The 17,703-nt window shown below is 45.5% G+C and overlaps 1 protein-coding gene across 1 annotated transcript; it reads right to left on the reverse strand.

Annotated features, from left to right (window-relative positions):
- Positions 1-15,016: 15,016 nt before the first annotated feature.
- On the reverse strand, positions 15,017-16,577 carry LOC124417122. The gene has a single exon (XM_046899291.1). It carries the CDS (start codon positions 16,554-16,556, stop codon positions 15,585-15,587), a length of 972 nt encoding a protein of 323 aa, XP_046755247.1. The 5' UTR covers positions 16,557-16,577; the 3' UTR covers positions 15,017-15,584.
- Positions 16,578-17,703: the final 1,126 nt, after the last annotated feature.

Here is a 17,703-nt window from a genome sequence, read left to right on the forward strand (position 1 = left end):
AACAAAGCATGGAAGACAGAGCATAATAGCCAAGAATATTGCTAAAACTACGATAAGCGTTTTAAGCATTTGTTTTATCCACGGCTCTAATTCCCCAAACAGACCCTCCAACCATTCACCGAAGGGATCGGCCTGCACCTTGATCTTCTGTGTGTGGCCTTGCATCCACTGTAGTTGTTTATGGATCGATGCGCTGTGATCACTTAAGTTGAAGCAACAGAACCCTTCGACATCCTCACATCCGTGGCTTTGAGCTAAAAGCAAGAAGTCAATAGCTGTGCCACCCCCTGGCAAAGAACATAGATACAGGCACATTAGCAGAGGTAGAACCAAATTTCTCGGTGTGGGCAGTAACGGCTGTGTTGCCGGGTCCGTGTCCTGGCCTGTCTTCGGTGGTCCACGCACCCATATAAGTGTTTTTTTCCGCTTCTCCGGTGTCGGGGTCTTTGGCTTCCCCAGTAGCCACGCCTGCAACAGAAACGCTCAGTTCTCGTTACTTGAGGCCAAACTCTGGCTTAACTTTCCTCGATGGAACCCATATAATGTTTCCCGACTCTTTGTTTTTGACCGCTGCGTAGCCTCTGCCCCAAACTAAAATAGACCACCCTGATTCCCATAACCCATTGTCGATCTTAATCTTCACCGGTGGTCCTTCTTCAATAATCCTCGGTTGCCAGTGCTTTTGCATAGGGGTGCGGTGATTCTCCCCCCGTTCAAAATGGTTTAATGCATACAACGCACGAGCCAGCAACTCTCCCTGTTGGCTCACTGGAATCTTTCCCCTGTAATTTTCCCCCTCCCCAAGGACACGCAACTTTTCCTTGAGGAGCCGATTCGCTCTTTCGACAATAGCCTGGCCCTGCGAGTTGCCAGGGATACCAGTACTATGCGTGATGCCCCAACGCGCTAGCCACTCCTTGGTGGAGCGCGAGATGAAGCAGGAGCCATTGTCTGTCTCAATGTGACTCGGTAGGCCTAATGTCGCGACGCACACCGACCAGTGATGTTGTGCTGCAGAAGAATTCGCGCGGCCATGTTGGGTAGCAACAATGACAGTGGACGCGGTATCAACAGTAACCGCAAGCCAAGACCTCGGCGCCAGACGAGGCTCCAGCGTGAAGTCCGTCTGCCAGACGTCGAGAGGTGCAATTCCCCTAGGGTTCACTCCCGCACTAAGCGCAGGGGCTGAATTACAGTGAGGGCATGCCTGCACCACCTCCCGGGCCACCGCCATAGGAATAGAACATGTCCTTGACAGTGCTCGAGCCCCTAGGTGTAGCGTAGAATGTAGGTCTCTAGCCTCCCTCACCGTAAGAACCTTGTGCCCCGCGTGTTGGTCGGCGAGGGCATTGCCAGTTGTAAAGAATCCCGGAACGTCTGAATGACTTCGCACATGAAGAACAGCAGCGGGCGCTGTCCTTGCCGTCAATGCTTCCTCCAAGAGGAAGGCAATCGAAGTACTGGGTTGTCCTTCCTGCCCCATTCGTAGTAACATTTTTGCAATGAAAGCAGAGTCAGTGACTACATTGCAAGGGGTGTCTGGCCAGAGGAGCAGTGCCATCGCTACCGCCTGCGCCTCAAGCGTCTGAACACCTCAAGCGTCTGAACACTGACACTGTGATCTTGAAATGTTCTAATTTCCCAGTCACCCGTCTGGTTCTTCCAGACAACCGCCCCCTGACCTGTCAATGAAGAGGCATCCGTAAATACTGTTGGGCCATCAAGGGGAGAAGCAACAACCCGAAGACGGAGTGACACCTGGAGCGGGCGTGCCAGCTCGAAAATCGGAAGGGAACCCGCATACCTAAGCTTGCCTCCGAACCCATGCAGGGCCAGGAGGATTTCGTCAGGCAAGATCTGTGAATCTCGGAAGAACCTGGGCAGGTGGACTATATCCAAATCCTTTCCAAAATCCCTAAATGCAGATGTCCTTGCCTTACTAAGTAGCAGGGAGAGAAGCTCCACCCATGGGGTAAATGCCCGCACCGGCTGTGCTGAGAACAGCCAGCGCAGAGGTTGTGGACAGGAGCCCAGTGCATGACCAATGACAGCTACGGCTCCATCCTGGCAGCGAGTAACAGCGCCCTCTAGGGGGATACCCGGTGTCCACCTGGACGAACTTGCTGTTGAGCACAGTGATAGTATTTCTCGCCAGGCAGCGTCCATCTCTGGGGTCCACTCTCTCCTTTCCCGTGGGTCTGAGCCCTTCAGCTGGTCATAAAAGGGCTTCATTAATCGTGGTGGAATACCCAGTGCTCCCCGGACCCACTGGATAGCTCCTACCAATTTCTGAACATCCCACAGGTTGGTTACGTGAGGCTTAATCTCCAGGCCCTCGGGGATAACCGTGGATGATCCAAACTTATATCCCAGGAATTCTATCCCCGGCCCTCGTTGTACCTTTTCTTGGGAGATCGTGAAACCTGCACCCGTGAGCGTGCCTGACACCCGTGCTTCTAGGGCTTGTAGTTGGGAACCTGTCGGAGCTGCAAGCAGAAGATCATCCATGTAATGGACAATCTGGCAGTCTGGCATGTCGCGTCTCACTGGCGCGATAATTGTATTCACCACAAGCTGACAAATAGTAGGTGAACAGGCCATTCCCTGAGGGAGAACCTTCCATTGAAACCTTTGAGCTGGGCCCTGGTTATTCCGTACAGGGACTGTGAATGCAAAAGCCTCCCGGTCCTGTTCTGCCAAAGGGATGGAGAAAAAACTATCCTTAAGGTCAATGACCACAAGGGGCCATCCCCTGGGAACAGCTGCAAGTGATGGACCGCCTTGCTGAACGGGACCGAACTGGACGAGCTGTGCATTAACAGCCCAAAGATCATGCAATAAACGGAAGGACCCCGATGGTTTCCGGATAACAAAGATGGGCGTGTTCCACCTACTAAGTGACGGTTCAATGTGTCCCGCCTCCAGTTCCCTGGAGACCAGCTGCGTCAGTGCTGCTAATTTATCAGTAGGAAGGGGCCACTGATCCACCCAAACGGGAGACGCTTCCCGTTTCCAGCGTAATGGGATGGCAAAATGCAGCGCAAGGTGGTACACAGTGGCCCTTAGTATAAATTTGTGAGTCGAACTCCCAAGGACGTGAGAAAATCACGCCCTAAGATTGATCCTTCCACCGGTGCCACGAGGGGTTGCACCAACACCGGTGCCTCCATCGTCCCACTCCTATCAATGATAGCGATCTCCACTTCCTCTGCAGCCCCTTTTGTTGGGACTGTGCCTCCCACTCCCCCAATATGCTGCCAATGCGAGGTGAGTGACCAGTTCGTCGGCCAATCGGCCTCCGCAATCACAGTAACGTCCGCACCAGAATCTAGCAAAGCCGTAAAAAGCGTGGTTCGAGGTCCCTCTTTTTGGGGCCACGGACCCGCATATGACATTATCACCTTAACTAGTGGACGGTCCCCCAATCCCATGGCTAATGCCACGGTGGGCATGTTCTCCTTGGCCCATTGCTCTGATTTGGGAAGGTGCCCTGGGCCCGAGGCGCCCTCCCTTGGCCGTTTCCCTACATCGCTTCCTTGATCTTCCTGCAGTTACGCGCCGCGTGGCTCGCCCCACCACACCACTGGCATTTTTTGTCTGTGTCTGTTTTTGAGCCATCTTTATTCGGACAGTTGGTCCTAAAGTGTCCGGGTTGTCCGCACTTATAACAGACACCTTTCCCTCCCCCGTCCTTGGGGCGTGCAGCTGCCTGTACTGCGAGCTGGAGGGCTGCGGCTAAGCCCTCATTTGTTAACGGAGTAGCGCGCTGATGGTCAAGCACATATTTGATAAGTTCCCCTGGGGTTGTTAAGTTGCCTGGGGCCGCCCTAATAATTTGCTGTATGTCCGAGAGCGATTTTTGCTTAAGGCAATCAATGATAACAGGACCTTGGGCCGGCTCTGGAAGATCGGACCCCTCAACTGCACGAATCAAGCGGTTCGCAAATTCTGCAAAAGGCTCTGAAGGGCCTTGTTTGATATCCGCCCACGGGAGAGTAGGCTCTGTAACTCGAGCCAGCTCCCGAAGGGCCTGTAGGGCCGCAGTTGTGACTGCAGCTAACTCTCCCGGTCTCAACAGCCTAAGCTGGCCTTCCGGAGATCCCACCATGCCGTCCGCTACACCCTGGAGACGCGCTAATGTGGTCCTATCCCCTCGACCCCGACCATTGGCTGGGTGTCGGGCATCTCGGGTGGCAGCCGCCACCACTGCTTGCAAGTGTGTATTCCAAGCATCATACCACAGGGTGTACTGAACCGGTTCAAGGATCACATGCATGAGGCTGATCACATCGTACGGTAGTAGGCTAGAGGCCATGAGGGCCTCTACCGCCGCCATTGTTACTGGGGAACGCAGCCCCTTTGTTTTAACAATTTCAGAAAGGCGGGTTATTGCTTTAGAATCTAGAGGGACCCACGCCGGGCCCTCTGTCTTGACTATGACCGGAAGGGCTAGCGGCGGCCGTGCTGGGTCGGCTGCTCGTAAGTCCTCCCTCACCCGGGCCCAATCAGTGAGCGTGGGCGGAGCCCACGGGGTGGGTGCTGTGGGGCTGCACCCCTCAGGGGTGGACCCCTGGGATGTTGGCCACGGGGCTCCGCCCCTGCATCCACCGCAGGGCGGGACGGTGCAGTCCGCCCCGTTGGGGAAGTTGCTACAGCAACAGACTGAGCTGCACTCGTTATCACAACACACAGGTTGCGCTGTACCTCCTCGGAATGCCGTACCCTCCCCCGAAGCCTGCTTATCAGCCCTGCAGGAGATGTTACCACATTCCTCCAAGGACCTTCCCCCCCCCTCCCCGACTGACTTCAGTGAAGGATATAAGCCTTGAGAGGGATACGGAGGTGGGGGTGTTGTGGCCTCCACGCTTGAACAATTCGATGCAACTTCGTCCTTCTTTGCTCCCGGAGCTATCGTGGCAGGATGGGTTGTAGGGGCTGGCGCCACCTTATCTCCAGCCGGACCTGCACGAGGAATGAGACCCACTCCCGGCCCCGCAACCTCTAACCCCAATAGCTCCCTGGCTTGTTCGCCCGCAAGTTTCTCCTCGCGCGCAGCCTTCAATCCTCCCAGAATCAAACCCCAAGTTTTAAATTCCGCTGCTTTTTGAGTGACCATTGCTCGTTGGGATAAGGCAGCGGTAATTGAATCCCAATTACTGTGGTCATAAATCTCGTGGGGCGATGTTAACAGCCCCTCCCTCTCAAGCAACGAGAGGACCGCAGCTATCTCCTTCTGAGAAGGAGCATGCTTCCCGTTATAAATCTTACACGCATGAACGATCACCTTTATGACGGCTTCCATGACGCCCCCGATCCTCCTCCCGATTGAGACCAGGATCCCAGGCTCTTCTCCGGCGTGATTCCGGAGGGTATATCTGTCGCTCGTCCGCGACCTCCACCGACAGAGGGGTGACTGCAGATTCCCTCTGTCCCCGGGCTTGTCCCCCGGCTTCCACCGCCCAGCAAGTGCTAACGCTCCGCGGTGGGCTCCTGCCCCGTCAAGCAGACAGCCGACTCATTCCCCTAAGCATCACGTCGGGGGTCACCACTTGTTGCCTTTCGCAGGCAACCGTGATGTTCGTTGCTTAGGGGAGCCTGCGGCTTGGCCAAATACCGAGGTGACACCAATATGATGAGCGGTAAAATGGCGTTTATTAAGTTCTAACAAGCACTTTTATATCTTTTAACCCTTCCTGTACGCCCACTGGATGGTACACGTGGCACGTACCTAACACATAGGGAGGAGCCTGACACGTTACATCCCGAGACCCCGATCACGCCTATTACAACACTATCTAAAGGGATGATTATGCAGATCAAAGGAATACTGTTTTCTGAAAGTTAAAAAAAAAAAAAAAAGTTGAAAAGGAAGAAGAGGTGAAAAGGAAAAGGAAAATGAAAAGTAAAAAAAATAAAAATAAAATACTTCAATAGATTCCTGTTCCTAGCTGGACACAAGTAAGTCACGTAGCCAGCTAATTAGAACTTAGAACTTAGCTAATTAACTTAGAAATCTAATTAACTGGACATTTCTTTGATTTTTAACACGTTAGAATATTTAAAGTTCTCACATTTCTCTTATTCAAATATTTTAATGGTTTTTCTTAGTAATACCAGTAATGTCATTCTGATACAGTTCCACATACTTTGGAGAAATATAAATAATTGCATAGGAGGGACATGAGTGAATTAAGAATTATTGATCTTCTATTAACCACTAGCAAAGAATATGGATTGTGTACATGAAAAGTGATGAATATAGTTCAAATTGGTTCCAACTGTTACCGCTGGCAACCACCATGGTCCCAAGCCACACCGTCAGGGGCTAGAGATCAGAGCTCGCTAGGACCATAGCAACACAGACACCAATATGGGGATGCTGCAAAATGGAGTTTATTCACTAATATACACAGCTTATATATCTTACTTGAGCTATTGTGCCCTGTCCTGATTCATCTGTACTGGATCTTAGCCCCTTACCACAATTCCTTATTGGCTCCTATCGTCTCCTCATTCCTTCGCCTTCTTCTTATCTTGTTTACTCATTAGCAAGGACAGTCTGTCTGAGCATAACAGCACCCTTTCACTATGCTTAGGGAGAGGCCTATCCCGTACAGCACATATCCCCGCCAAGCACCTACTACAACATCCAACCAATAAAAGCCAGACCAGAAATGTGTCTTATGCTAGGTTTCCAACATGTTCTGACTTAGTACTCTACATTAAACAACATGGATTTGGCATTCCATATATGAAGGATCATTGCCATTAAAGAGTTTAGGCTGTGGTAAAGTCTGTAAAACTAAATCTTCTGGTTTAGAGAATGAAATTTGTTCAGTTTTTATTTCTTTTAGATTCTGACTGCCATTTCTTGACCACAGTTTTAATTCATTTACATTGAGCAGAATGTATGTATAAGTAGTATTCAGCTTTGAACCCTTTCACTGTTTTGGATCGCTTTGCTTTTGTTCTAATATATCACCTACAACTAAAGCAATATTAATATATTGATGTTTAAGGATGTTTTTAATTAAGTTGTAATCATAGACCTTGTTTCAGTAAGGTCTACATTTTGTTCTCGTTTAGATCAAAGCTAGATTGCTTCAAGTAGAAATTAAGTACTGTTATTCTAGAAAATGTTTCCAGGTGTGTTTGTTCAGGAATAGTTATTCTGGAATAGCTGTTCATGAGTAGCTAATTTAGATTGCCTCCATGTGCTGATTGGTGATACCGAATATAAAAGAACAGAATTCAAAAGGAGTTTTCACTCATCATTCTCTTGGGGAAAAACAGCAAAGTGACTTTTACAGACTATAAAATCATGGATTCTCATGCAAGTTTTTTATCAAAAAGTTTGTTTTATAGCTTTTAAGTTCTCTGTGAGATCATTACAGTTTGTTTGTTTGTTTGTTTGTTTTTCCTTTTCTTTCTTCGACTTACACCAGGAACTTTTAAATCCTTGCCATTTGATTAACCATTTAAATCTTATAATCAGGGAAATCCATAAATATTACAAATGATAAAGTTCTCATAGCTAAATGAGGAGTTATTTTGTGTAGCACGTGTAAAAGTATATGTTACTAGATACAAGATTTGGGAATACATGTATGAAGTATGAAAGATAGGTTTTGTTTTTGTTGTTATTGATTTTAATATTATTATTTTTTTATGCAGTCTTTAAAATAATCCTCGTCCTTTGAGTTTTTAAATCTTTTTTCCCTTTTTCTTTCTATCTTCTGATTTTCAATCAAGGTAGGCTTTGATTTAGCTAAGAAAAACTAATTCCTACAATCTGCCCTATCTACTAAATGGATTAAGAAGGCAAGAAAAAGCTGAGTGCTTATGGACCTGACATCCAGAAGCCTTGAAGTTAATAATGAGGTCTCCATGATCACAGAAATCACAGAATCATTTGAGTTGGAAGGGACCCCTAAAGGCCATCTGGTCTATCTCCCCAGCAGTGAAGAGGGACGTACACAGCTAGATCAGGTTGTTCAGACTCTTGTCCAGCCTGACCTTGAATTTCTCCAGGGACTCTGCATCCAACACCTCTCTGGGAAGCTTGTTAGAATGACTCACCACTGGGCACTATTTGAAATACTCTGAGCTTCAGAATTTGCTCTCACAAGAACAATTGTATGTGAGATAGAACCTGACAATTATTTTTATGGTACAGCTGGTTAATAAGAAAATGACTAAAAGACCTGCACTAAGCCTCACAGCACTTCCAGAATGATGCTGGCATAAGCAGATTCAGATGTGAGTTCTCATTCTCTACATCTCTCTGGTATGTCACTGTACACTAAAAAGATAAGGGTAAATATATATATATATATATATAAACGTGTCCAACAGCATACATCAACAGAACTGTATTGATATTAACTACTTAAAACACCCATTATTTCCACATGAACTGTTCTAAAATAAGTGTTTTCTGCAGCTTGTAGCAAACATATTGGAATTCTTTTGTTTTATTTTTTTGTTTTGTTTTTTGTTTTGTTTTGTTTTTTGTTTGTTTGACTGAAGTACTCATATGTACTTGCAAGTATAAATAACCAAAGTAAAATAAGCCCAACAAAAATAAGGAAGTTTGTGAAACTCATCAAGAGCAGAAAACCAATAATTGTGTAGTTATCACCTTCTCTGAGTAACTTAGGCATTATCTAATTAATTTTAAGGGGTCATAGGCTTGAGATAGGCATTTATCATACCAAAAATTGGAAAAAAAAAAAAAAAAAAGTATTTGAATAGGCCCAGTGATAAATAAGAAGAAAGATTAAAGCAATAAGAATCAAAACATTACTGATTTCGGTTTCCTTAAAAATATATATTTTGTTATGAAAAAAACCTATTAAAAGATAAAGAAAATAGGATTTATGCAAACTACTAATTATGATAATAAATGAATCAAAATTTTAAATACAATTCTTGCGTGTGAAATTGTTAATGTAATTAATTAATTATCGTCTTTACTATGAAGACCTAATGCAGAGCATTATGTGTTCATTACATTGTGTAACATTCCCGCCTTTTAAATTCTTAGAAGAGTTAGCTGATATAGCTACATTGTTTAAAATAAATAAATAAATAAATAAATAAATAAATAAATAAATAAATATCCATTAATTCCTCACCTGAACAAGAATGAGCTCTGCTGGCTACTGGGAAGGAATGCAGAACTGACAGACAACAACTACTGAGGGATATTGCTCTGTCTCCTTGATAAGCCTCAGTGCTTCAATAGTTGCCATTTTAATACAGATTGAGTGCATTTAGAGAAAGAAAATAAAAAGTGTAACGAGTGCACACAAATTAGGTAATCCAACTATTATCTCTTCCATCTTGAAATCCTCACACTGTGAGTCAGGAACAGAGGGCTAGATAAGAAGAGCTAAAACTGTTATACTCTACAAAGGCAGCACTATACGTTCACAACTGATTCTTTAATGTAAACAGTAAATGACTATTTAACTTTTTAATATGACAGTAAGTGACTATTTAATATCTAAATAAACCACTGCAGATTCTTCACTTACTGCTACATGGTGGAGAAAGAAATACATGGTACTTTCATATGGTTTATTTTGTATTCAGATATTTATTCTGTTTCTACTATCAGTGTGAATGTTTTCTATTACTGGACCTGTTAAATCAGTCCAAGAGACTGGAAAAATGTCAGTGTGCTTGCTCAGTGAAAATAATTTCTGCAATGACCTGTTCATTAAATCCTATTTTAGTCTATTAACCATTTATTATCCATTTTTAACTCTTGATACTTCCATTATGAGTCCAATATTTTGAGCTTAAATATCCATCAGTGACTCCTAGCACTGTAAGCGCTTATAGCAAAAACATATCTCAGTAATCAAAGCAATCATCTCTGTGTGACAGTTCTTTTCTATCTCAGTTTGGTTTTGTCTGCAGTCTGAAAGAATGAAGAGAGGAGAATGAAGATATTGGTGTTGCTGTCCCTCAATTGCATGCTGCTTTCCAGAGTATCTTCAATTTTGGAATACTGCCTTGTTTTGTCCATCCTGAAGGTATGTACGTGGGCTGCTCCGAAATTAATGCCTCCTATTTTTTTACATGGAAACTACAACAGATACAAAGAGCACAGTAACACCGGTGGAGCAAATTCTCAGCTAAAAAAAAAAAAAAAAAAAAAAAAAAACAATTTTTCAACATAGTCAACTGTTGTGGCTTTGTGATTTTTTTGTTGTTGTTATTCCACATCAGAACATCATGCAGAACAGTGGGAGTTAAAGAGTTAATGTTCTGATTCCATGTTACCGCCTTTTTGGGCATTTGGGGTTCCCAGAAGGGGAGGGGAGGGATGGCATCCCCAGAGGACTTAGCAAGAAGAGGAAGTGAGGTGAAGCTCCGGACTGGACCCCAGATGGTTCTCTGCCTCTGGCTGTCTCAGCTCATCGTGGAGAAAAGCACGTGCTTCCCTTGCACTATTGAGGAGTACTTTGAGTACTCTTGTCTCTCTCATTTTGTTTAATTAGGCTAAATTTAGTAAAATACCATTCCTCCTCAGATCGTTGCTATTGCGTTTTCTCTTTGTTAAAACTATCTGCTATCTAAAACTATCCCCTCCCGGAGTGCATGGCCCAGGGTCAACCAGGTCACATAGCAAACTGTTAGTATCCCTTCCTTCCTTTTCCTTCACTCCTTTGTCTCTTCTTTTGTTTTTCTTTTCCCCCTGTCACGCACTTATATTTAGGGATAACCCCGTGACATCAACACCATTAGCTATGCTTTTTTTTTTTTTTTTTTTCCCCCAAGCCGTGAGCAAAATTGTTTTTGTAAAAACTCCACCAGCAGAGGAGTCCCGCTGTTGCTGTCACAACTGCTGAAATGCACTACCCAACACCTCACTATGCTCACATCCACTGTTTGGCCTCCATACATATTCAGTATGCATTGATGAATATCAGTGGGTGTAATTTTTCTGCATGGAGAAATTTAATTACACTCCTTTTCTTCATACATACTTCCATGTCAGAGGTAATTTTGTCAGACAGCCCCTCTGCTGATGTCTCCCACACAGAAATAAAATGCAATGGAATATTGGTGGAAAGGTTCAGCCTCTACTGCCATATCACCCACATCCACCTCTACTGCTGTGGGCTAACATATTAAATAGGAGGCATTATTTTTGGAGTATCCCTTATCAACGTTACCACTTCTAAAAAAATGTTTTGTTTCTGCTTATGGAGAGTATGGTACAGTGCAGAAAGCACTTCCATTGTGCATGTCATTCAGCAAGCAGCTCTACTCTCTTGGATTTCAGAAAATATATATTCCCACTGGAATAATTTCCAGCATGATGGCTGGAAAAATACTACATCCATTTCCATGCAGAAGGAAATTAGCCTTAGTCTTGACAAAGTAGGAACATCCATTTTGGAAAAATAAATAAATAAATAAATAAATAAATAAAAGTAAGAATTGAAACATATTATGAACACTTACAGTTTTAAGAGTATTTCTTAGGTCTACTGCCAAAAACAGAAGATAGTACTGATCGACTATTGCAGTGTGTTCAAACCATTTCTGTCATGAAATAAACAAACATTTTTACCACACTAACAGAAACCAGTTCCTTGATCCTCCATGTCAGTAGACTAGGAAGTGGGAAAAAATAGCGCATAGCAACAGACTAACAAAAATGAATAAGTAAATAAGGAAAAGCAACCAAAAAAACATATCATTATAGGAAAACAAATAGGCAGCTATTGCAGAGTACTAAATGTGTGCTGTACAGTGGCCTGAATCTTACAGTTTTGTTTGACCCCTAGGCAATGTCTGGCAGTGCAGGAAAAAATTAAATTTCACTATATTCTTTGCTATTTGGGAAACTGGGAATACATTACTGTCCTTACTAGTGTATAATGCTGCCTCCCACATGCAAATATTTTGTCCAGGAGAGTATTATTTGAATTTACTACAGAACAAAAACTCTGCTTCCCCATATAAAGATGCCCAGTCCAGCAATCTTTTAATATGTCTAAATAAACTATTTTACAGTCAGTAGTTAATTCTTGCTCAACAAATTTCAATGTCATGGCAGTTAAGCTCAATGTCTTGCTCAGGACTGATAACAGTCCAGATAAATACTATAACTGAATCATTATGCCGTCCAGATAGTGAGCAGATCAAGAGCCCCTTAAGCTCTAGTTTTCATAACAGGACTACATGTGATCTCTCAGTTCTTCCTAAATATTAAGAAGATTGAATTACTATAGTCATAGGATAGATTGCGTGTAGTAATTATTGAAAATAACTTATTGGGATATTCCCATCTAAAAGAAGAAAAAACATTGAAGAAACCTCCAGGATAGAATTTAGCAAATACACAAAGAGTCTGTTACATGATTGCTCCCTAAACAGCATAAGATTTACAAATGTTAGACTGTTAGCAGCACCAGGGGAGCTTGGTGTGCTGACTCTATGAGATACAGCACCAAGGGTGGAGCAAGGTGTCAAGCTCTGTGGCCATTTTCTGTGATATGATTGCAAGAATACGAACTTGGTGGTACTTGATAGACTGCATAGAAGTCATCCTGAGTTAGCAGGATTCCATTTTCTGTCATGTAAGTAGCAACTGTCAACAGTTTACGGACTGGTTTGGCCCAGTTCGTGACTAGTGGGGCAGAGGGATCCGCAGATCCATGGCTCAGGAAAGGGGAAATGGGACACTGAATAATTAAAAACAGTGGCAATGACCTGAGGATAAACAAACTAATTTACTAAATATGGTATCAGAATGCAAGATAACACACTATAATACAATATAATTAGAATTGAAGCTAATAAATCAAATATAATAAGAAAGAGCATCCAAAAGGTAGGAAGGCCTCACCACAACACAGAGGTGAGGTATGCAGTAGGGTCGAGCAACAGGGAGGAGAGGTGAAAAAAAGGAAGGTTTCATGACCTGGCCAGGGGTTATATCTCCTCTCTGAACACAAAGTGTTCTGGGGAATGTAGTTCTTCTCTCCCAGACAGGTGCCTGGAACTGGATCATTAACTCCTTAACTCCCAGTGCACTGCATGATGTTATGATGTGGAATACTGATAACCAAAAATAATAAAACCAGAACATTCCACCTCATATTCTACATTACTACATCATGCTTAATATATACACATACATACAAGCAAACAATAATTAAATGCATTATGCACACATGTCTATACACACATATATATATGGATATAATTACTGACTGCACTCCCCCAACATCAAATTCCCCTGTGGTACACATTGAACATCCACATCTTTCGGCATCACCCACCAAGTGAACCCAGGTCCCTGGGCAAAAACAGTTCCACAAAGAGGTTTGCCCTTCCTAGAGGCTGGAAGGACCCAAACCGCTTATCCCAACATGCTCTTTACATGAACTACAGGGACGATATCTCCTTCTGCAGTAGGGAGCTGGACTGGATAGGACCATCATGATTGATAGATCCTCGTGTGTTGACCAACCAGGTGGCTTCTGCCAAATGCTTCTCCCAGTGCTTAATTGTTCCACCACCCATTGCTTTCAACATGTTTTTTAACAACACATTGTTTCATTTAATTTTACCAGAAGCTGGTGCATGATAGGGGATATGGTAAATTCACTCAATGCCATGGTCTTTGGCCCAAGTATTTACAAGAGAATTTTTGAAATGAGCCCCATTATCTGACTCAATTCTTTCTGGAGTGCCGCGTTGCCATAGGACTTGTTTCTCAAGACCTAGTATGGTGTTTTGGGCAGTAGCATGGGGTACTGCATATGTTTCAAGCCACCCAGTGGTTGCCTCCACCACAGTAAGCACATAACGCTTACCACTGCGCGATCACGACAAGGAGCATATAATCAACCTGCCACGCCTCCCCATATTTATACTTTCGCCATCGCCTTTTCCCCCAGAGAGGTTTCATCCTCTTGGCTTGTTTAACTGTGGTGCATGTGTCACAGTTATAAACAACTAGTGCAATAGCGTCCATAGTTAAGTCCACCCCTTGGTCTCTAGCCCACTTATATGTTGCATCCCTTCCTTGATGGCCCAAGGTTTCATGGGCCCACCAAGCTAGAGTTAATTCCCTCTTGTGTTCCAGTCCAAGTCTATTTGAGCCACCTCTGTTTTGGCAGCTTGATCTGCCTGATAGCTATTTTGTTGTTTCTTCTTCTGTGTCACGAGATAAAGGGGTCTTTCAAAGAGGCTGTGGTTTGGAACATGCATTCTCCAAAAGCCCACTACACCCAGAAAAGATTGTGACTCTTTCTTATTAGTGGGTGAAGACATGGCAGTGATTTTCTTGATCACATCTGTCGGGATGTGATGACGTCCATCTTGCCACTTTATACCTAGGAATTGATCCTGGGCAGGTCCTTTCATTTTGCTTCACTAAATAGCAAAACCAGCACACAGAAGGATCTGGATTATTTGCTTTCCTTTTGTTGCGTGTAGTCTCCGTTCGCTCGTCCGGTGTTCGTCCTCTGTCCACGTGTAGGGCTTACTGCTGGGCGAAACCGACCCTTTACCAGGTCGGGGCCAGATGCTCACGCAGACCCCAGAAGTAAGTGAGGCAAAATGGCGTTTATTCACTTCTAAACACAGCTTATATACATTTTTACCTAGATAACCGTGCTGTCATGTCCCACTCTGATTGGTTCACACCAGATAACATTGTGCCTTATTTGGCCGTTTCCACATTCTTTTATCATCCTTCTTCTTCTCCTGTTTTCTCTGCAACAAGGTCAGCACGATAGCACTGTCTCTCTATGTTTAGGGAGAGGCCTGTCCCGTACATCCCGTGCCCCCGCAAGACGCCTACTACAACATCTCCCCCTTCCTAAGCTAAATACTACTTACACACACACCTAACCCGTACATCGCGAAGCAGCGCAAAACGCCTAATCCTAAATATATTTCAGCACACTATTCCTACTATTTTCTACTACAGTTCTTAAGCAATCATCAGAGCAACAGGGAATTCTTTTCCGTGCTCGGCCAAGCCTTGCCCCGTTACAGCACGAACGCAACAACCTAAACCCCTCTATAATTTTTCACGCAATCTATGATACTCAATGTGATAGTCAAAAGTCTTGTCCATCATTCGTTGAAGGCAGTTCTGCAAGCATCCTACAAAGCATGGAAGACAGATTAGAATACACACAAAGATTACAAATCCTACTGCGAGAGCTTTAAGCAATTGCTTTAACCATGAACCCGTTCCCCCAAACAGTCCGTCCAGCCAGCTTCCAAAGGGATCACGCTCTTCTTTAATTTTCTGCATATGTTCTTGTGTCCATTGTAGTTGTTTGTGACACTCTGTAATCGCCATGGACACCATAAATATCAGCAACATCGGAAGTGTCAGCGTTGCAGGTGTAGTGCTCCTCTTGACGAGTGGTTCTTGATCCCATCGTCTGTCCCTCAGTTGTTCTGGAGTTGGCTTCGGTCTGCCAACGAAGAATTTCTGTAGAAAACTCGCACCTAGACTCAGTTTTTGCAGATATGCTACTTATATCTGGTATTACTTTTCGCGATGGTACCCACAGAATTTCCCAGATTCATGATATTTAACTGCTGCATACCCGACCACGGATACCCTTTAGCAATCCCTTCCTGTGATCAGGAGGCCCTGACTGGCCTCCCCCACAGGGGCATTGTGCTCTAACATGGCCATACTGGCCGTATCGGAAACACAGCCCTTGATGCTGCAGCGATCTTTGCTGTCGCAGGCCAACAGCTACGACAATAGCTGTGACTAGCCTTTCATTAGTTAAATGAGCCACCTTGAGCTTATCTAAGACATACTGAATAACTTCTCCGGAGGTATTAAGCGTACTTCGGCCGGCTCCCGAGGTATTAAGCGTACTTCGGCCGGCTCGCAGCAATGCCTTAACATTGTCATGCGATTTCTGCTGCAAGCAGTCAATGATCACTGGCCCTTGGGCCGGTACCAGGAGATCAGACCCCTCTGCAGCAGCTAAAAGCCTGTCTGTAAAGCTTTGAAAGGATTCATTCGGGCCCTGGGTAATATCTGTGCACGGAGTAGGTGGTTCGGCCTTATGCACAAGTTTATTAAACGCTTCCACCACTGCACCTGTGGCTGCTATTAGCTCCCCTGGCCTTAGTCTCGCTAGCTGGCCCTGGGGCGAAGCCACTCCCACGGCCTTCCCTGAAAGCCGCTGTATTCCGGTCCCATGCAGGGAGCGGCGCGGGCCGACCCCTGTCGCCCCGGCACGGCCCCCCAACTCGGCCACCCAGTCCATCTCCCATAACGTATATTGAACCAGCCTGAGCACCGTACGCATTAAGTTTGTGATGTCACGGGGGAAGAGAGGCCCCAGTGCAGCCAAAGTTTGTAGTGCATTTAATGTCAGAGGCGATTTCAGGCCTCTTTTATCCATAAATTCCACCAGGCGCGTAACACCCCCGGGGTCAGGCGGCACCCATTCGGGACCACGATCACTCACAATCACCCGGAATGCCTCTGGAACTATACCCTTTCCCAAAGCCTCCGATCTAATCCCATTCCAGTCCGTCATTTGATCCCTCCCCCTGCACTCAAAGCCAGTCCCTTCTTTCTCTTCTACACTATCACTCGCACTACCGCCCCTGGGAGTGACCAGAGACAGTAGGCTATGCTCCCTGTCCGCATTGGACGGACCTTTTGTCTGGTCCCTCCCCATGTGGGCACTAAGTTGATCCTGCCCGTGTAGATCACAGCTTCCTCCGCCCCCTTGAGTCAGGTAACACTGACGTCATTCTGATAAAGGATACAACGTTCCGCCTGAGGGGTGTGGATACGGGGGAGGGGGACGAGACAACGAACTTTCACTCTCTTGTTGTTTGTCTTCTTTTGAACTGAGCACGGTCGGCTCAGCCGGCGCCATCCCACCAACGGTCATTGGCGGCTCCGTCTCCTCTCGGCCCCTGCAAGAAACTGCTCCCGAACCCCCATCGGACCCGACCGGGTCCTGTGTCTCACCTCCTCCGCTGAGACCCAAAAGGTATCGAGCCTCCACCAATACCTTTCCCTCAACTCTGGCCGCTTTAAGGGCTCCTAATATCAGTCCCCACGTTTTAAGTTCCGTAGCCTTCTGACTGGCCATGGCGCGCTGGCATAGCACCGAGGTGAGCAAGTCCCACCTACTCGAATCCAAAACGTAGCGGGGAGAGTCCAGCTCCCCCAGCTCATTTAATAGCGACAAAACTGCCGCGATCTCCTTCCGGGAAGGAGTAGATTTTCCACAGTAGTCCTTACAAAACTGCACAAGTACCTTAATGACTTGGTCCATTGTTACGCATGCGACCTGCCGCCACCTCGCAGGCTCTTAACCGCAGTACGTCTTCCGTGCACGACCTGCCGCCACCTCACAGGCTCTTCTCCGCGTCACGGGCACGCCGGGCAGCCACCCTCAGCAGACAGATCACGTCGGGGTCACCACTTGTTGCGTGTAGTCTCTGTTTGCTCGTCCGGTGTTCGTCCTCTGTCCACGTGTAGGGCTTACTGCTGGGCGAAACCGACCCTTTACCAGGTCGGGGCCAGATGCTCACGCAGACCCCAGAAGTAAGTGAGGCAAAATGGCGTTTATTCACTACTAAACACAGCTTATATACATTTTTACCTAGATAACCGTGCTGTCATGTCCCACTCTGATTGGTTCACACCAGATAACATTGTGCCTTATT

This window comes from Gallus gallus, chromosome 1, assembly GCF_016699485.2.
Source record: "Gallus gallus isolate bGalGal1 chromosome 1, bGalGal1.mat.broiler.GRCg7b, whole genome shotgun sequence".
Classification (NCBI taxonomy): Eukaryota; Metazoa; Chordata; class Aves; order Galliformes; family Phasianidae; genus Gallus; species Gallus gallus.

What these genes read in the sequence shown, in the direction of transcription:
- LOC124417122 (XM_046899291.1), bottom strand. Translation starts at nt 16,556, where the DNA reads ATGACGGACTGGAATGGGATTAGATCGGAGGCTTTGGGAAAGGGTATA.